This window comes from Candida oxycetoniae, assembly GCF_023343755.2.
Source record: "Candida oxycetoniae strain CBS 10844 chromosome Unknown scaffold25, whole genome shotgun sequence".
Lineage (NCBI taxonomy): Eukaryota > Fungi > Ascomycota > Pichiomycetes > Serinales > Debaryomycetaceae > Lodderomyces > Lodderomyces oxycetoniae.
The window spans coordinates 118625-140226 of record NW_026055447.1 but is presented as its reverse complement, the minus strand read 5'-3'; the positions used below and the strand labels follow the sequence as shown (position 1 = coordinate 140226).

Below are 21602 nucleotides of genomic sequence, written 5' to 3'. Positions count from 1 at the left end.
AATTGTTATATTATTGTCTATTAAACATCATCATCTTCTAAAGGAATTTCTAGTAAATCGGCAATTTTTGTAGTCACGCCATTGGCCAATACATCGTTCCTAGCTTTCCCTAATTCTGGTTTCAATCCTAGCCAAGAGAGTGGAATTATTTCAGGCAAGGTTTCTATCCACTGAGTATAAACCTCCAAAGAAATACCCTCAGGCAAGTGTAATATCTCTTTTGATGCTTCAGTTAGCTCATTTTGTATGATATTAAAGTCCGATTCAAGCGACGACGCATCAAACAACCTGTTTACAAGATTCCGAATCTTTTGCTTGTCCTTTTCATTGTCAAATTTACCACCATATATTATATCACCTATTAGGAATCTCAACACAAGCCAAGGTATCTGATCAACATCGTTCTTAGTTGAAGCTAGAATTTTGTGGATTTGGGAGATACCACACATAAAATCAGCTTCACTGATATCGTAACTTTTTTCAAAAGTGAATGGAGTGTACCGTAGTGTCTCCAAAACCTGCTTATGAAACCAGGTGAACAATAGGAATATGTGCAAATGAATTGCATTATGTAAAAATGTAGAAGGAATCGATAGGAACGTCTCCAATAATGCTCCACGAAAGGAACTATCGTTTTCAAAATGGAGAACCTTGCTATGATTTATCAAGTTATCCAGAATTCTTGATCTGGTATTACAGGTTAAGAATACTTTTGAGTCAGGATGCAATTGCAACTTGTCGATGGTAGCATCAAGCTGGGCGAGCCACAAAGGAGCCATTTGAACGTTCTGAAGAATAACCCATTTTGCACTCTGACCAGCGGACGTCAACTCATTATTTACCAAGGCAGAGCTCTCGGTAGATCCCATTGAAATTACCAGACAGCTTATATTTTCAGCTTCGGCATAAGTCGTAAATTTGAAGGTAGCATCAAAGTCGTCGCAGGTTGTAACAATGAAAACACTAGAAGTAGTATGCTTCTCTTCCTTGACCCAATGCAGAAGCTGATGGTATCTCGAACTGTACGTCACAGCAAAGGCTCTCGTTTCTGAAGTTAGCTTATCAAAAAACCCTAACAAATCCGGATTCTTCTTCTGTAAAATGTTTATCAATGGAAACAAAATCTTGGAAAGCTCCTCATCTTGGTCTTGACCAAAAGATAAAGGCAACTTTATACTATCAATATTCAAAGTCGATGGCTGGTGATATACACATGAAAGAAGGCTTTTGATTGCACTGTTGTACAAAGCTCCAAATCTCTCCGAATGTGCTGTTATCATGATGAGTGCACCAAATACAATCTTGTCCTCATATCGCAATGATACTGAAAATACATCATACAATTCTTGACAAAATTTAGACAAGATTCCAATAATAGCATCTGAAGAAACCCCCTTTATAACTTTGGAAAAAACTGATGAAAATAGAGAAACAGAAAGACCATAAAACTTGGACACCTTTTTGAGTTGCATTGCCTTTGCAAAAATTGCGGTACATTGTTTAGCTGATTCGGCAAACTGTTCTCTGGTTTTTTCGACTTTCGATATGATCTCATCCGCACTACTAAGCTTTCTGTTTAATTCTTGTGATTCAACGTTCAACATTTCAAGTGACTTGAGAAGGTCATCGTTTTCTAAAATACCTTGCGATGTCAGGGACAAACATTCCAAAAGTTTCTTTTCCAACTCTTGCAAACGCAACCTGTTTTCTCCATTTGCCAAAATTAAATCCGATCTTTGCTTTTGCAACTTTGGATTCGACTCTTGCAATGCTAGATCGAGTGCTATATTTTCCAAACTACTCACTGTGATTGAAAAATTGACCACGCTCGTTCGGGAAAGTACAAAATCCAGCAAGTTTAATTGAGCTTGCTTTGTGCACATGATTAGCTTGAACTTTGAGTTAAAATCTGTAAAATGGTCACCTAATCGAACAGTTAACCTTCCACCAGTCTTTTGAACCTCACTTCTCAAAACATCATCAATGATGGGGTCGTAATTTTCGCAGTCTTCAATTATGAACAAGCCTCCAAAACGCATAGAATTCTCCAAGCTATCGATAAAACCCTCACTCAAGAAACTTGTCACGGTTATCATTTTCTCAGAACATGTTTTTGCGATAATATCTGCCATTGTGCCGGTGGGATCTATTAAAATTGGGATTTTAGCCCATTGCATCAATGCAACATTGTTCTTACTTAAATCATCATCTATCAAGCCGTTTGATACATAATTCTTTATTTCCATTGGTTCCATTAGATAGTGTGAGATAGCAAAGTTTTCATCAAATGAAATTGCCGATTGCTTAATCTGCTCTTTCCAAAAGCTTTGTATTTTTGACCGACCTTTCTCATCAAATGAACCAGCATATGTTACAAATGCAGCAGCGTATAATGCACTTCCAACTACTTCATCATTTTGTTTATCGAAGCATTCTATCGAAGCCTTCCAACGAGCTTTCTCGTTCGCAAGACTCTGGATTAACAGAGTACTCCTATTGACCCGTCGCTCTACTTCTACTGATTCCATCTTTATTTTTTCAGTTTCTCTGATCAATTCACTGTATTCAATTTTGTAATCCTCAATCTTTTCTTCTAATTCCTTTATCATTTGGTCAATGGCAATTAATTGAGCTTTAGTTTTAAGAGATTTCTGCTCCAAAAGCCGAACTTCGTCACGTAAAGGACCGACTTGCTTCAAGATTTTGGAGTATTCCAACTGAGCGCGCACCCACTCAAGTAGTGGTCCACATGCTTTACTGGCCCTATGAACAATCTCGTAGGTGAAATCATCTCTCGCCAAATACACTGCTTCCATATATTCCCGAAGTTCAGAAGACAATTGAACCTCACAGTCGAAGGTGACTATATTGGAGATAAAATCATCACTTCTAACTGCCAATTGTACATCCTTCCAGCCGGAAACTTGGTAACCTAACAATATACATACAGACTCCATTGTAACCTTGACAGCTTTTGGAGGATTCGACATACTTCTTATTTCTGTAAGATGTTGTTTCTTGATATTCTGAACGCCTCGTTGGGCTTCTATAACAGCAGGTTCGGCGTATTGTAGATCCCTCAACACCTTCTCTTTTCTCTGATTAATCTCCCTTTCTTGTTTTTCAAGTTCAACCTGCATTTCCACTGAAAATTCTTGTTTTCGCTCTGCCTCGTTTTGATCTACTAGCATTTTGTTTAGTGTAGCCCTGGCCTCTTGATTCTTATTCCGTAAAAGTATCTCTTTGTTTTTGAGGTCCGACTTCATCCTATCTACCTGAATAACGGTTTCTTTCAACTTGTCGTATCCAAGAATAAGGTGCCTTTGCCGTTCATCTACTTCTACTTGCTTTTGAAAACACAACTGGGAAAAAGTACGCAAAAATGTTAAAAACTGTGCTGGGAAAACCTGTCGAAGTCCAACAACATGCTCGTCAAGAGCTACGCCTTTATGAATGCGTACCATAGTTCTAGCTATTGTAGATGCCAATCCTACACCTGCATCTCTATATTCCTTACTTGTATCTTTATAACCTTGATTAACAATTGGAATCGAGTTCAATTCTGTCATGGCAATTTGATGTAAACAATCATTTGTCCAATCACCCATCCAATTCAAAACACAACGATTGAACAACGCTGGCGACGATATCACTTTCTGACTTACGCCCCGCGTGGAGTCGTTCATTGTGAATATAACGTGCAAATTACGAGATAACTGCTCCGTAAACCATCTGTACAATTCAACGTCTGTATCGAGTAACAATCCTTGCAATTGCGACTTTTCGAGGCACTTGTCCATGAGGCTCACATGGTTGTCTCCTTCAAATAAGCCTGGCACTTCCGCGTTTGCTAATAAAGTATTCATTCGTTCAATAAAACTTGCTTCGATAATGCTTGACTCATCAATCAAAAGACATATTTTCTCACCCTCTAAACAGCGCAATAATAAATTCCTCAAAAATTCATCAAAATCATCCAAAGTGTAATTACGCCTAACCATCAATTGTTCAGTTTTCAACCCATTAATCCAAGCCACAAACTTAGAAAGTGTCGTTTTCCCACTAGTACTAGGGCCAATCAAAATCATGTGACCTTGTGGTTGTTTGAGTACTCTGTCTATTCTTAAAATATGGTCCAACATCTCCGAGTGTAAGACTAGTTTGGCACCGGTATCCTCCTCCATGTAAACCCTTAGTCTCTCGTGAACAAACATCTTTAATTCTTTTTCATTAACAGATTGGTATCCTAAAGACATCCAGTCACTGTAAAGTACAGGCAAACGGAAACAAGTATGGAAATCGACGTTTGGAAAGCAATTTTTGGCGACATTATGAAACAATTGTATAGTCCAAGTTCTCTCTTCTTCACAACACAACCTGTCAAAAAACAACCTCAATCCTTCATGAAACCATAGACGCAATAGGTCAGGTAAATCATTGTAAGCGCATTGTTTAAGCGCCTCTAGTAACCCTCGACTCCATCTTGTTAATTCACGAGGAGAGTAAACATAATGAGACTGAGATAATGGGGTGAATTTCTTTTTCGATTGCTCATACACATCCACGGATGCTCGTGTGATATCAACCGAGTAAGCTTTCAAGTTAGGACATAGTTTCAACACTGCATCATTGAATGTTTGATAAATTCGAACCAAGGAGTTTTGCTCAGGATAATCAACCATAATCAAGCATACTCTTCGCAAGAAGTTATTGCTCAATTCGTATCTACCTGAATCGGTAGGTGGATTACAAGCTGCAACAAACTGAATGTTTTGTAGTGAGACCCATTGCATATCTTTTGTTTGCCAAAAGCCATTGTATTCGATTAATTGTTTGAGTAATGCTATCACTGTTTGAGTTCCAAACCTATCTGTTTTGGGAAGATTCACCTCATCACAAAATACAACTACCCATTTCCCATTGACTCTAGGACAAAGCAGCATTTTCCCATTTATTCTTTTGTAAACACAAAAGTTTTCCAACGATGTAATTATGGATGGCACCGTACTTTCTTTTGAAAAATTGAGACAAAGGAGATCCAAATCTGGTGTGCTACCTAGAGCCTTCAAAAGCGTCATTGTTTTTCCCGAACCAGGCGGGCCACACAACAACAAAGGTTTGTGGGCGTCTAGTATTGAATACATGAGATACTCATGTTTTATTGTATCTACTGTTGGAATGATAAGGTTTGGGTCGGAAATTTGGTGCGTCTCCAAGTCTACTACATCTCCAACCTTGGATTCTAGGCTTATCCAGTCACCCTCTGGAAGCCCAATTTCAAAGTCCAATATACTAGCCTTTGGAAAATCTACAAACAAAAGCGCGTTACGTTCCCTTAAAAACTTTTCAAACATTAACCTATCTTTGGTGGGACTATCTCCAGTAAATGCCCATATCAATGAACTAGCCACTGCTTTTCCAATGTAACTCCTCACGTCAACTAAAGATAGGGTTGTTTCTGATAAGTTGAAAAGTTTTTTGAGGTGAGTTTTGAAAAAGGCTTTAAACGACTCAATAGATCTTTGAAACGAATATTTCATAATGTGGCTTGCTTTTTGTGACATTTGGTGCGAGTCTTCCAATAGTGGTAGGGTTATTATATCCTGAATCTGATGCTCAATGTTACCATAACTTGTTGGAGGCATATGACGATGATGACGATCATAATAATGCTCCATATTGTCATTATTATTCGTTGTATTGATGTAGACTTTGATATCGTGAATGAGCTTGAAATAAAGCGAATGAGGTTTTACCAATTGTTCATCAAACCACACCATACCACACCTACTTATAGTCGCAAGGGTTGCATTATTCAAATTAGTAGTCTCAAAAACAATTCTCACATTAGAAGGCAAAACTAGACGTTCCCCAGTAGGCAAAGTCAAAATCCGATTGTCATCTAATACACTGTTTAGATTCTCAGCCCAAACGGGGTCAATTTCCCCCTCAAACACAATCCATATTCGTTTCTGCAACTCACCTCGCGAGTTTTCATCAATCTTTCTCAATATACTGGTAAAAAGACCATCAGTCCATAGTTTTGTGAGTTTGTCATATTTACCGTATAATTGGTCCTTCGACATAACCTTGGGGCTAATAACAACTGAGTAGTGATCTACATTTTCAACTTGTTTCAAAGCACTTAAAACCATTTCAAGCACTGTTGTTTTACCTGTTCCAGATTCGCCTACCAACATAATACCGTGGTGGGCACTCTGAACTTTTGCTAATTGCATTGCCTTATCAAATAATTCAGATCCTCTTGCAAATCCATTATCTTCACAATACATTTTCAATACGTTCTTCAATTCTACTTCATCTCCTTGGCTAGAACCAATATTAGGAAAATGCTCTATTTTTACCTGCTCGTATGCCCTTCTATCCAGAGTTGTTAGCCTAGGGGAGACTAAATCGTCCATACACTGCAAGATAATTTGAAATTCATTCCCTCCATCATCATGCTTTTCATGGAGGCGTGTGTCGTGAATGACTTGACCACATCTATTGATCACACTTTTTATAGCCCTCAAGCCAAAATCATAATGCTTTTGATTTGATGTTTTCTTTTCTAGTGCTTCAAACACATTTTTTATAATCTTGGACAACTCCTTAGAGTGTTTGAAAGTCCGAGATGTAAGTAAAACCTCTATAATATTCTCAATATCTGGTTTTGTCATAGCAAAACTTCTGAATAGCTTTTTCAAGTTCTCAGGTAACTCGGTTCTGGCAGTGTACCCTGGATTCATTGTGATGAATAAACCAGTCTCAAAGTTCAATGATGTTTCCCTATCTGACAAATGTATCAACTTATTTCTATTCTTCAATCCTTCTTCAATGGTTCCGATTAAAGAAGAAACCGCACTCAATGTATAGTCCTCCAAACGGTTGAACTCATCAAAACATCCCCATGCTCCAATTCGACACAAACCAAGGAGTAAGCGGCTAATAGACCGAAAATCAAATCTTTCATCACAACAAAAAACAATAACCATTTTTCCTAAATTTTGCCCTAAAGCCTTGATAGACTCTGTTTTACCAGTACCAGCAGGTCCAAATGGGGACCCTCCTTGCTTGTTTGACAATGCTTGCGTCATAACTATAAAACAATCATCAATCAAGGGAGTGTAAGCTAGTTTATCAGGATTTCCCAAGTATTCGTACCCGTAGTAGTGCTCGCTGTTCACTTGTTTCACCAATAAACGACGTAAGGAGCTAAGTTCCAGTGGGTCATGATAAAATCTTTGCTGCAAGTACCATTTTTGGCGCCTCTCCAAGCTAGAAGGTGCTGACTGAATTGTATCTGCAATGTTTCTTTGATGCAAAATCTCAATAATCAAGTTTCGAATCTTTTTTTGTTCCAATACTGAATTGCTAACACGCAATAACTCTACAAGAGTTTTAATCATTGATTCGCACAATTGACGGATATTATTAACAACATCGATCTCGTTGGCGGACTCTAGTGCATCCTCATACAAGCTAGTAAAAGTGACTTGTGTCAAAATGTTGAGAACTTGGCCTGGAAGACGTACTATCACGTCGAGCACTTGCGTTGGATCATTGTCTGTGATGAGTGGTTTCCAACTGGTAATATTTGAATCCACATGGTGAGCTAATGTCAATTGTATATCCATTTCCAATTTTGTTAACCATTCATGTAGCAACGGATACTTATTTAATGGAATGGGATTGATGAGGTTCAATACCTCACCTTCGCTACTCTGTACATTTATGAGCGAGTTACTTGCCAGGTCAATCTCGACTTTTTCAACACCAGCAAACATTTTTTTTAAATGTTTGTTAACGCCTGAAAACTCTTTAGAAGCTCCAATCATCTCCAATAAATCATCATTGCCGAGAAAGAAAAATCTGGGAAACAAATCCCTTTGTCTTTCTAAATAGTCAGCCAAAGATTTCAGGATTTTCGTTAAAGTTTCTAAATGTTTCGTAAGTGTTGAATGGATATCCTGTATCAAAATTATGTCAATAACCTGGTCATACCTGTAAATTCGCTTCAACAATGACAATAATTCAAATGTCAAGTTACTGAACCTCGAATGCTCTGTGGGTAGAATGATTTTTATGTCGCTGTTTTCATTTCCAAAAACTCCTTCCAATTCAACCCACTCACGTTGAACGTCGATCCAAACATTTAATATCGAGTATAACGAACTCAATTTGTTCTCAAGCTCCCATGTCTCTTTTTCAAACGAAGAATAGTATGGAGACTTTCTAATTGCACCAATTGTATTAAGATCCACTTCGCACTTATCAAGTAGACTTTCCCAATTTTTTACCAAACGACACTTGTTTTCGAAATTGAAAAGTTCCAATGCAGTTTGTCTCCAAGTCTCTTGAATATCTTTCAAGCACTCTTCAATTGTCCTTTCGTCCCGTGCTTGTTCAAGAATTTTATCAACAATCGCCGAATGCAAATTCAAGTTTAAATCCCAAACATCTCCCACGCGCAAGTCAGCAAACAACTTTGAAGAGCCTAATTGTGCAAGTAATTTTCTCCAATGGCGCGGTTTCATTGCATCGGAACTCAATTCTGCTACTTTGGCCTGGGATTTTAAACAGGACTTGGCTTGAAGTTGAATCTCGTTAACGGCTGCATATTGTCTAATATTTGCTGGTAGTTCTCTCGCTGATTTTACGAGGTCGCCAAGTCTCTTCCCCAAGTGGCGTGTGTCTACAGCACTCCAAGTGATTGACTTCATAGCTTCTAATTCTTCCCAAAGCACATTCACAGATGACCATACATGCTTCAAGTTTTCAATATCTGACATAAATGAAGTCGGTTTCCTTATGGTACTCACAAGTGAGTTGGAGGATTGAAGTTGCAGTGCCAAATAGCTCAACGTGTTTAAATAAGTATTCAATCTGGAGTATTGTGCTTGATATGCGTTGATGCTCTCGATTGCTGTAGCTGGTGCCAAATGACCTGAAGTTGGTTTATTTTCTTCCCAGTTCTTTTGCAAAGCTTCGATCGACAAAACAGTCTTTTCTGCTTCGACTTTCAATTTTGATCTTATAAATTCATTATTTTCCTTAATTAGCAAATCTTTCTTATCAAGAAGTGTTGTAACCATTGATAAATAGTTCTCCAAATTCTCCGTGTAAAGCCAATCGCTTGAAAATTTGAAAAATCTCTGTTTCTTCAAAAACGTCTCAATCGACTTGTATTCAGAAAGTAGAGCCACCCACTCAGTAAGCTTGCTTCGCAGAACAAAAACTTCTTCCACATTTGCCATGATTTTTGGTGTAGCAGCATCAAATCGCAACGGAGATTGCAAGGTCGTTTTCAGCTTCATCAATTCTGTATTTGTTAAGCTTATTTGCTCCTGTAGCCTGCTTGTGAAATATTGAAGTAAAGTCTTTTTAAGTAACTCGAATGATGTAGCAAACTTGTTCAAGATTGGTTTGAACGTAATTGTAAATAGTTGACCAAATTTCTTACACGAATCTTCTTCATCGAAAAGTGAACCATATAAAAAGACATCCTTCACAGTCCGAAACCATTCAAAAACGCTTTCGTGTGGATTCAACAATGCTTTTATATCCATAGTGTCTTGAAAATTGATCTCACACAACCTTTCTAAAATTTTCCATTGGTCAAGATATGCATTTCCTTCTTGATACAACATTTCAATTTTGGAAAACACAACATTAAGCATCTCATTAGCGTGCGGTGGGTAATCTAACATCAGCACCACGTCGTAATTACTCAGTGAGTGTGAATTAATGCTCATCATCTTGAGCACCAGTACAATCTCAATCATTTCTTTTACAATATTGAAAACAAAGCATTTTCCTTCGACTAATGTTGGTGTTATGACTAATGTACCTTCTTGAATACTTAAATGATGTTCAAATGGTGGGAAGTTCTTGACATATTTGTCAAACTCACTAACAATTATACTCTCTCCAGGTGAAACTGAGGAGAGAAAAAGTAGCAATTGATCATTCAACCGATTCCTAAGTATCATAGCAATTTTTTCATTGGACACTTTGACCAATTTCTCTGTTAACTCTTCCTCTTCAAACGTCGTCTCTTGGAGTTTTTGTTGAATCTTGCCCAAAATTATTTCCAAATCATGATTCTTGAAATATGCAGTTTTCAATTCATGGAGACAGTGATCTAAAAGATTCATAAAATTGTCTATTTTACAATTTTGCAAATAAAGGTGATCTAGAAGTATTTGGATTTCACCAAAGTTTTTAAATGATTTGATTTCCACAAGACTTTCACTGTTAATTAACAATTGTTCACTCAGTTTTAATAAGCTAGCAGCTTGAGATAATTGAATCCATTTGACCTTTGTGGCTTTATTGATGAGAGCTATGAGTTTTTTAAGATGTGCTTTCGAAAAAAGTAGCTTAATTTCGCCTTTAGGACCACTGAATGTGCTCCTGAACAAAGTGTTTATTTCTTGGATTTGATCATCTATTGCAGCTGCTATCGGTAATAGTTGATTTAATTTGGATGACTCGAGCACAATACTAGACGGCGCTGTGAATCCTAGAGATTTCAAGGAACTGAGGTATTGAAATGTTTCAAGTTTTGCTATATTCACATTTAAGCTGAGAATCATATCTCCCCCTTCTTCTTTAGTAATGTCGATCACAGTACCCATATTTTGGATCTTGTAGCTTGTTGTAGCCAACTCCTCGGCAACCCATCTGTGAAAGGCTACATTCGGATTCAACGTAGACAACATGTTTTTACTCATGGCATCTATCTTTAATCCTATAGAATAGTTTTTCCATTCTGTTCCTAGAACCATTTCTAAACCTTTCCGATAAAACTCTACTTTAGAACTCAAGCTTAAACATAAAAATATTGCCAGCATTCCATTGTTGTATTTTTCTACTCTTGAGTGATTTGCCTCTTCTTTAATTATTTGCAATTCACTCATTGCCCTTTCAAGGATAGCCATTTTTTGAGTATCATTAATTGGTATAGATAGAGCACTCAAGGACTCGTCATAACTACTAAATCGTCGGAATACTTGTAAATAATCTGTAAAATATTCGGCTTTGTTTAAATACTCATTAACCTTTGACGTCCAGTTTGCATAAATAGTATTGAAAATAGTCATATATGCTCGTTCGCATACTGTCCATATCATAGTATCCTCATGAGATGGGCTTATTGGGTTTGCAGATAGCACATTTGTATTATAGGCCTCAATAAGCTTGGCAGCATTATCCGATGCCTCCTCCCCTGAGAATGTGATTTCAATATTTTTTAGTAGATCCTGATGGTTTTTTCGAAACTTTGTTAAACTAGCTAGTTTGTTACGAAGTGAGTCCAAATTACTTTGATTTATAGTCGTAGTAGTAGTTTTATGCTTGTCCTTTGTTTTTCGCGATAATTCACGAAGTATATTGGACATGAATTTTAGGTTAGCCTCTATATTATTGAGAATCTCGTGGGATTTATCTATGCAATGTAATAATTCTTGAAATGGAAGAGACATTAAGTTCTCTTTGGACATCAATTCTTGCAACTTGTATACAACCTCCTTCAATAAAACCTCTACTGTTCTTCTGGCTCTGTCCAAGGGTAACAATCCCAATTTTTGTTTCAAGTGTGAAAACAAATGGCTAACCAGGCGCTGAAAATTTTCAAATCCAGGGTCATTGTTAATGCCTAGCATCTCGTTAATTGGTAAGTCACGTAAAAATGCATTGAGTTGTTGAGTTTTCTTTGTCATTTCATTAATACCAGTATCGTTTTCGAAGCTTAGTGTTACGTGAAATCTCCTCGCTCGGCTGAGTACCTCCATACTGGTTTGTATTTCCGAGGATGTAATCTGCTTATTAAGTAGCAGTAGTGCCGATTCCATTTGGCCCCAAAACCGTACTTCGTCAGCCATCGACTCGCCGTCCGTTGGATCGTGTGAAAGATGGGTGACTGCTTGTATTTGCTTGACCCAATTGTTTGTAGTATTTGTGAGTTCATTTAAAAAAGAAGTGTCTTCCAACACTTGGTCAATAGAAGTTTTTTGAGCAAGGATATCTTTAATTTTAGATGGCGTTGTGAGTAACAAATCTGAAACAGTAATCTCGGCGTTGGCCTGTTGCAAGCATGAGCTCAACTCATTAAATTTCTTCCTTGTCGTCAAATTGCTCGAGCTTTCGTCTGAAACAATATCATAGTATGGCAATAATCCAAAATTAATCGCTACTCTCAAGGTTTCACTATTGATATGAAGAGGCAAATTAATGATGTTCAACTGGGTCAAAAACGGGATATCGGCACTAATCTGGGCAGGTTTGATGATCATCAACACATGATCAACATTGGACAGCAATGCCTTCACAACTTTGGGGTCCTCACATATAACAATACCCTCATCATCTCTCTTCTTTGCGCAAAAAATCGTATCGGCATTGGGTGTAGCAAGAAACTTTTGTACCAAAAACTCATTTTCCTCAATTGTTGCCGGTCCTCCAAATAAGGTGGTGGCAAGCTGTGAGAGGTATGTTTTGAAACCCTCATAATCTATACCTACTCCTACTCCTACTCCTCTCTCTTCCAGCAGCAAAACCATCTCTCTCTAGTCTTGAATAGTCCACCCCAATCGTATTTTGTTAGCGATGCTTTTTGATTCATGTTTTGTTTTGAAACCTCGATTTGGTAGCATCGTATTCAACAACGACCTGCCGTTATATATTCAAAGAAATCTGTTGAAGGAGAAGAAAAGTGGGGGCGAGGGGGGAGGAGGAGAGTGGAAATCGACTTTAAGAAGCAGCAGGCTGCTTCTTGACTCAAAACATGCAAGCTATTTTCTTTTATTAAACTGTCTCTTGTGAAAACCAGTGGTCAACACACGAGTTGGATTTTGCAATCGGTAGCGTTGAATAAAGAAAGTTACAAGTTAAAGAAGTGGACCCCAATTACTCAACTGAGTATCAGCTATTCAACAAGAATGATGCAGTGCTCTACTATCGAGCAGAGAGAGATAAAGTCGGTGACAGCTAGTGTGCTCCACTATCTTGTTCTGCTCAATAGGGTGTTGGTGACAGCTAGTGTGCTCCACTATCGAGCAGAGAGAGATGAAGTCGGCGACAGCTAGTGTGCTCTACTATCTTGTTCTGCTCAATAGTGTTGATGGTGTCGGTGACAGCTAGTGTGCTCCACTATCTCGCTCTGCTCAATAGTGTCGATCGTATCTGCAAAGAAGAGTGAAAATTTTGTACCAAATCTTGTTTTGCTTCTCTTGATGAAAACGCCATTCCTGATAAAAGTATAACAAGATTGAAAAGAATGATAATTTTTGGCTAGATGGCTAGATACCCCACTCAGCGTTAATAAAACTGGAGGGATATAACAAGATATAGACAATGCTATTTGGCCACTTTCATATCTAAGGTTTGTCAAAGCCAAATAGTTTTAAATTAGCTTGGAAAGTATCATAGACAATAAATGGCACAATTGTGAAATGAAATTACTACTATTTGTAGATAAATTCTTTCTTGATACACACTATCAAGCAGAGCGAGATAATGTTGTAACAAGCTACCAAGGGTGAGGAAATGAATTACTACTAACTTCTTGATACACACTAACACTATCGAGCAGAGCGAGATAGTGTTGTAACAAGCCACTAAGGGTGTGGAAATGAATTACTACTATTTGTAGATAAATTCTTGATACAAGGAGAGGCATTGAATAATCATTGAATGATCTATGGGGAGAATAAATTAGTTTCCGGGGAGGGGGGAACTAATTTATTCAGTTAGACCACATACGCTGCACCTGTCTAGTAAAGACATCTCGTAAAATTGATAAACCTATATTTATCCTATCCTAAAAGACAAGGTGGTGGGGAAGAGAGGAGAAGTTTTTGTGCTAGACACGTAAGCACCTACTGAACATCTCCCAAGCCGTTTCATCTATATGCAACAATAGGTCGATTGTCTGGGAGATTAGAAGGAAAGAGATGATGATGTTATATAAAAGCTTTTTTATGGCTCAATTGTTTTTTCTTAGTCTTGCAAATTAAACCTTAAAATAATTAGTCAAGGTTGAAAATGTACAACTAAAATAGCCTAAACACTATGGAACCGACACTATCGAGCAGAGCGAGATGGTATCGGTGGCGGCTAGTGTGTAGCACTATCGAGTAGAGTGAGATAGTGTCACTAGTCAGTGCTGGTCTACTATCGAGCGAAGCGAGATAGTGTCGGTAGTGGAACAGTAATAACTAGTTACGACACTATCGACACTAATCAGTGCTGCACTATCTCGCTTCGCTCGATAGTTTGGTCAACAAGACTTGTCCAAAAAATTTATATCAAAAATTGCACGAAATTTTGTACTCGTATATTAACAAACAGTTGGTACAATATGTCAATCAGCAGACAAAATAATAGCTGCATGAAGAAACTAGCGACACTATCTCGCTTCGCTCGATAGTGGAGCAGCACTGAGTAGTGACGCTATCGACGCTATCGACGCTATCGAGCAGAGCGAGGTAGTGTCGTAACTAGTTATTGCTGTTCCACTATCGACACTATCTCACTCTACTCGATAGTGCTACACACTAGCTGCCACCGACACTATCGAGCAGAGCGAGATAGTGTCGACTGGTTACTAACTCATCTATCTTATTATTGTAATATCCCGTGATATCATACAAAAATAAAAGATCATATGTTATTATTTTAAACAAGAGTAAGGGGATAAAAGTTGTTGTTTTTTCCTCTAGAATGTGAACAATGTGTCCACATTTTGGCTTCTAAAATCATTGAGTTGCTACAATAATATGAGGATTCTTTAGTTTTCTTTTATCTTTCGGTAATTTAAAGTTGAAGACAAGAAAAGTTTAAAACGAAGCGATTACTCGATTCTTTGACAAAAGCTATAACTATAACTTTATTACTATAACTCTGTAACTCTGTAACTCTAAAACTCTAAAACTCTTGTGACCGAGATTGAATATTTGTCGAGATATAGATTTATCAACTAAGGCCCATTAACTTTTTACAAGCAAGGCTACTTGTTTTCAAAAAGTTGGCTCCTCGTTTTCAAAAAGTTGGCTCCTCGTTTTCAACTTTTACAAGGCTACTTACTTTCAACTTTTACAAGGCTACTTACTTTCAACTTTTTATACTCTACACAAAGCAAAGTGAAGTAGAAACGCCACGATAAAATAAAATTATTCGGTTTCCAATTAGAACAAAAATAAGGGTTTGAACTGTGGGACGAAGAAGGGGGAGGGGGAGAGGGAAAGAGCAGCAATTTGCAGGATTCTTTTTCTTTTTCTTTTTCTTTTTTTTTGGGCCATTATTCCTTATTTTAACACCCTTAACAATGACAAGAGAGGAAACAACCCACAAGTTGATGTCTTTAAGCGCCCAATACCCTTTTTAATAGTTGAGCAAATTCCTATCATATTGAAGCCCAGAATCAGATTTATTTTTGCGATTTTGTGGAATGCCGTAAGAAACGGCACTGAGGAGTTTATGGCTCCTTTTTTTTTTTTTTTTTTTTTATTTATTTACAACATCATGTTGAAATTTGTTTCAAAGTAACTTTGATCAGGAGAATTAAAGAACAATTTTTATAGCATGTTAATTTTTACATCACTTTAGAACTAAAATATTTATACATACTAAAAAAATATAACAATGATTATTATTAAAGAGTATAATTCAAATCTAATTCTTTGCATAGTATGCAGTATGGCTTAAATAATACATCAGATTAAGCACGAAATAAAAAGGTGCAAAAAGGCAATATGTTTTATTTCTAAAAAAATATTACGATTTACAAGAATTGCGCATCCCTTTTTGGTCAAAAGTTGCTTTACCCATATATAAAAAGTGTACGCGATGAAACAAAATGAATGATGATTTTACAACAAGGGAGACAAAAAAACTAACTTGCATCTGGTTTAGCTTCAATGCTACACCTTATTTCAACTGATATGTTCTAGGAACTAGAACTATGCAAGTGCTTTTGTCCTTTTTGCTCTTTATTTTAATAGTTTTAATTTTCGAAAAATTGGCAATCTTACAATTTTGTAAGTAGTGTTTTTGCCAAACAAATTTCATTTACAATTTTTTTTCAATCTGTGACAAAGCGAAATAATTCGGCTACTGTTTTATCCCTCGCTTGTTTTTCTGTTTTTTTTTTTTTTTTTTTTTTTTTTTTTTTTTTTTTTTTTTTTTTTTTTTTTTTCTCGTTGTCTTAACTGTTAGTGTAATCTCACCTATAATAACTCATACACCAAAAGTGGTCGTTTTGACTTACTTGTAGACTTTGAAGGATGAACAACAACTCTGTAATATTGATATATAGATTACCATTTTTTATCAATAACCATTTTCTTTTTGTCAATAACCATTTTCTTTTTCTTTTTGTTTCTAGTTATTGAAGATCTGCATTTTCCGAAAGCCACTTCTACTGTTTCATTTTTAGATATGGAAATTAGATTTTATCTGTACTAATTTGCCTTGAAAATTAACACTTTACATTGGAGCATCTTTTTTTTTTTAAAGCTCCTTGTTAATTTTCATGGCAGAATAATAAGAGATATAATTACAATGAACATATGTACTAGGAAAACAGCTTTCCCCATATCTGCTTAGCAGCTATCAACTTTGCAAGAGGAGACATCAACTTTGCAAGAGGAGACATCAAGTACAAGAGGAGACATCAAGTACAAGAGGGAGACATCGAGCTTAGAGGGGTACCCCTCTCTTTCGCATCTTCATATTCTTCTGGTGACACCAGCAAAGGCAACAAAGCACCACCCCTCCCTAAACTAAAAAAATCAAAAACTTGCAACTATAATCTCTTGTGGCAATAATTGAGTCACCCCCCTCACATATTGGTTAAATGGGAAAAACTTTCCAAAAAAAAAAAAAGAAGGAAAAAAAGACTACAAACCAAAAAAACAACCCATGTGGGTCAAACTATGGTCATTTAAGCACTAGCTTTATTTCTACGGGGGGTAACTCAATTATGTCACCTCTCCTATTAATTCTCAAAATTTACAAGGTGTAAAAAAAAGGTTGTTTTTTTTGTCATATTTTTAGTTTATCTTTTTGTTTCAAAATCCCACAAAAGAATTTCAAGAGATTTGAATTGTTGCACATTGGGGGTTCTCTTTGTTCCCTTTTATTTTTATTTTATTTTTTATTTTATTTTATTTTATTTTATTTTATTTTATTTTATTTTATTTATTTTATTTTTTTTTTTTTTTTGGTCAAGTATATATCAATGGGGATTGAAGTCAATAGAATTTCATTTTTACTAGAGGTTGAATGAATCCATATAGTAAGAAAGTAGAGAATTTGCTCTGAAAACAATAATGACTCAACTTCCTTCTGTCTCTGAACTTATGAATTCAGCAAAGTTGTTTAATCCTCCAAGTAATGCTGGTAATAGTAAGATAAGCGGCTCAACGGTTTCACCAATAGGTAGTAATAGGAATAGCATTGTTACCGTAAATACTTCAGTTGCAGGCTTACATTTGAATCAGCACTCGTCGGCTCCATTGAGCAGCAGTGCTCAACTGACAAAAATGCCATTCTTGTCCTCGCTAGTCAATAATTATACAAGTAGCGCTACTAATATTATCGATACAAGGTCACCAAATCAAACAACGGTTCTACCGCGGATCTCCTCGTATGAAACACCTATGAACGAATTCAGACCGCCTCCTCGTCGTTTGACTGATTCTTCAATTTACCCCAATATTCAAGAATCATCAACGTCTACGTTCTACTCATTACCACCACCACCACCCCCGCAACAACAACATGAAAGTGTGGATGTAAATAGCGACATTGTGAGAATGCACCAACCTCATCAGGCAAGCAATTCTGCAGTACAGGCAAGTAATTCTGCAGTGCAGGCAATGTCGTCGGTTCCTAATCTTCCAACTTTGCTCCACCACCAGCAGCACGGGTCACATTTTCATCACGAGAATCACAGCACGATACCGCATACTCCTCAATCACCAATATATGCGCACGTAGCCGAATATCCTAGGCGGTCGCCAACAACACATATCGTGCCACCAGTTGCTACATTTACATCTCAAAGTTCACACATTGCAGCAGTCCACTCAGCAAATTCAACATTTGATTATTCGCATCCTCCAGAAGGGTACTATGCATTGCACGAAGACCCATACGTACGCGATGTCAAGCCCCAGTTTGTTGCGGTCTCCTCCATTGGGTCGGTTGCGTCTTCTTCTGCAAATCCTGCTTCATCAGGTGGTTACTACATTGTTCATGGCCCTCCTTTAAATTCAGTATCTCAGTATCCCCAATACGTTACTCATCCTTTAGATCATCGTTATAGTGGACCTCCACTACCGCCAGGCCAACATTACGATGCATCGTACCCTTACACACTCTCGGAAGCAATTTATATCGAAGAAAACGATCCATTTATGAGCAAACGCAAGACAATTAAGAAGAGAACAAGAACAGGATGCTTGACATGTCGAAAAAGACGAATCAAGTGCGATGAAAGAAAACCTTCATGCTTCAATTGCGAACGAAGCAAGAAGGTTTGTTTAGGATATGAAGATTTATCAAACTTACAGCCGAGGAGGAGGACAAGAGACACTAGTTTGGATCTCCCCATAGGAAATGGTCACATGGAGCACGAACAACGAATGATTAGAAATGGAAGGCATTATGGGAACGAACATGAAGCTCAAGGATATCGTAATGGAAGTAGTCATTACGGAGAACAACAACAACAGCAGCAGCAACAACAACAACAACAGCAACAACAACAACAACAACAACAACAGCAACAACAACAACAGCAGCAGCAACAGCAACAACAACAACAGCAGCAGCAGCAGCAACAACTACAAAATCATCCATATATCAATGGCACACCGCAGTATCAAATTCCGAATAATTCGGCTGTAGGAAATAACCAGAATGGGATGATTTCGCCCACTAGGTATATGCCACAGCTGGCACCTGAGGGTCAAATTCATCAGAGCGTTAGAGATAGCAGGTACGATTTTACAAGTATTGCTCCTACTCAAAGTAATGCTCATCAAATGATGTCTAATCAACATGATCCACATCCACTTAATCGCAACGTAGTGGCGTCGTTATCTTCATTCCAACCAATGGTCAATAATAACAGAGAAATCGTTCACCAACTCCACAACCACCCTCCTCCTCTTCCCCCATCCATGGCCGAATCTGCTACACACCGACATCAGACTGAGGAACCAACAACTAGAAATATGCCTAATTAATGGCTTCAAGAAGAGAATAAAGACAATCTCTCATTATGTAAAAATATACTAAATAAGATGTGTAATAAAAAAAAAACAATGTACAATAAACAGAGTAAAGAACAAGTGTTAAAATCTAATATCTGCGTTATGATTTGCGCTTTCATTAAAGGCTCTATGATGCATCTTTCAGTAGTAAAGGCTTTTCACATCATGAAAAAAAAAAATAAAAAGTAAAACTCTTTTTTTTTTTTTTTTTTGAAAACTAGCAAATTAGGTGATTAAGATGAAAATATGACCACATGGTACTATGCCACACATATACATCTCCTCCTATACACCCAAACGCATCAATTTGCTATTGGAATAAGCCGTGATTTTAGGGTGAGTGATAAGTAAAATGAGCAAATTGGTAGGTCATAAAGTAACACCACCATAATTAATAAAAAAAATAAATGTAGTGTGCTGCCCTTTCAATTTTCATTTTTTTCTTCTTTAAACCTGCATTGGTTTGCAAACAATACGTGTACCTTTATGTTTATAATTCGATTACCATGTGTTGAAATGTCAATCAAAATCATAACGAATTCAGTTGTTACTAAATGAGTAGTTAAACCTCCTTGTCTTTTTTTTTTCCCCCCCCAAGATTTTCCAAGAAAGAAAAAGATGAACAATACTGGCAATTAGTTTGATGCCCCAACGCACAAACTTCCGGAAGAGGTTTGCATGTCAAATAATATGTACATGCTGATCCGTTGATTTAGTTGAAGCTGTCTTTTTTCCGTAGTGTTAGTTTCTACCTATAGCGGATTAGTTGTTGGTTGATTCTATCAAAATGTTTAGCAAGGAAAAAAAGGATATCGGTGTGTATATCCAGTGAGGAGCAAACCTCTGTGTAGGTGAAGCAATGTTTCTTTCTCTCAGGTGCTAGAAGGCAACTTTTGTCGAGATAATAGCCATTGTCAAAGCACCTTCCCACCTCCACCATCTTTTCAGCATATAATGCATTAATTAGTAGGTAATGGACTATTTTTGTCAAATGTTCATCCTCAATGTTTTTTTAGTTCTTTTTCTGACTTACATATCCTACTAATCCATGATTTCAACAAAACTCATTCCCTTTTCCCACTGTCAGATCTGACATTAACCCGTGTCGCATAAACCTAGTGACAACTGCAGATGCACTTTTATCCCAACACATCAGAGTATGGTGGGTACATGCACACAATAAACTGAAACTTAATTTAGATGACAATATTTGGCGACTTCCAGTATACAGGTGGGTCTAAAATAATTAGCTAACCTATTGTGGATTTTCAACTCATTCCCCCCCCTAAATAACTGTTTTCTAGATTCATTAACAAAACAGTCATTATAGAATTCCAATTGTAAACACTTGAAACATATGTCTATGTATATTTTATATAACGTTACATATGTAGTGGTGATTGTTTTGTTACACCAGGGTCAATATTTCATCCTTGATTACAGATACATTTCCTTTTTTTCAATATTCGTGTTAAAAATTACATCAATTTTCTTTCTTTCTTTGATTCAATAATATTAACTCCTTTTTTTTTAACAAGACAATTAAAGCATTCTTAGATATGCCTCTTATGACTTGTTGTAAGAAATTTCCATGTACAGAAAAGATCAAGAGCCACTGTGTAAAGTCATGCATGTAATCTAGATTGCTGGCAGAGAAGCGTGACCCGACACTATCGAGCAGAGCGAGATAGTGGAACAACACTTTTTACCTTGATACCTTTGTACTTTAAACATACCTCAAAACCTCACACGGAACCTCACACGGAATTTTTCTATGTATATTAGAGATAGAGTGCAACTTTTCAATGTATATTAGAGATAGTACAACTTTTCAATGTATATTAGAGATAGTGCAACTTTTCAATGTATATTGGTCATATATGGATTGGCACCTTTGTAATTCATAAATTATACCGGGGTGTAGGTGACAGTCAGTGTGCTCCACTATCTCGCTCTGCTCGATAGTGTGTGGACCCCTCTTCAATATGTTCCCATGACAATTTAAGTTTTTAGCTCTAGCGGGAAATGCTATTTTCAGTTACTCAATATACTTTTCATAATCCAAACAACAGTTCGGTCAGCGGGTTCTTTTTTTTTTCCTTCTTCTCGCTTAGTCTCAAACCCGACTAACTTGCGGAAATAGTCACTATCTTGTAAGCTTTAAACAGGTGTTTCTGTTCTTATCGGGAAAACGACATTTTTTGTCCGTTGAAAAATTACTAGAGCCAATAAATCTCGCATAAAACGTACATGGTCTACGTCTATACACACCCGACAGACACACAGCAACACACCAAAAAAGAAGTACGCTATATTAAG

The 21602-nt window shown here is 37.1% G+C and overlaps 2 protein-coding genes across 2 annotated transcripts; one reads left to right on the top strand and one right to left on the bottom strand. All coding sequences in view use genetic code 12, as the record gives it.

Annotated features, from left to right (window-relative positions):
- Positions 1-20: 20 nt before the first annotated feature.
- On the bottom strand, positions 21-12563 carry DYN1 (dynein heavy chain; the record flags this gene model as incomplete). The annotated part of the gene is made up of 1 exon (XM_049324216.1): positions 21-12563. One exon carries the CDS (start codon positions 12561-12563, stop codon positions 21-23), a length of 12543 nt encoding a protein of 4180 aa, XP_049180041.1.
- Positions 12564-17333: 4770 nt separating this feature from the next.
- On the top strand, positions 17334-19256 carry WOR2 (Zn(II)2Cys6 transcription factor WOR2; the record flags this gene model as incomplete). Its single annotated transcript, XM_049324215.1, has 1 exon — positions 17334-19256. One exon carries the CDS (start codon positions 17334-17336, stop codon positions 19254-19256), a length of 1923 nt encoding a protein of 640 aa, XP_049180040.1.
- Between the last annotated feature and the right edge of the window lie 2346 nt (positions 19257-21602).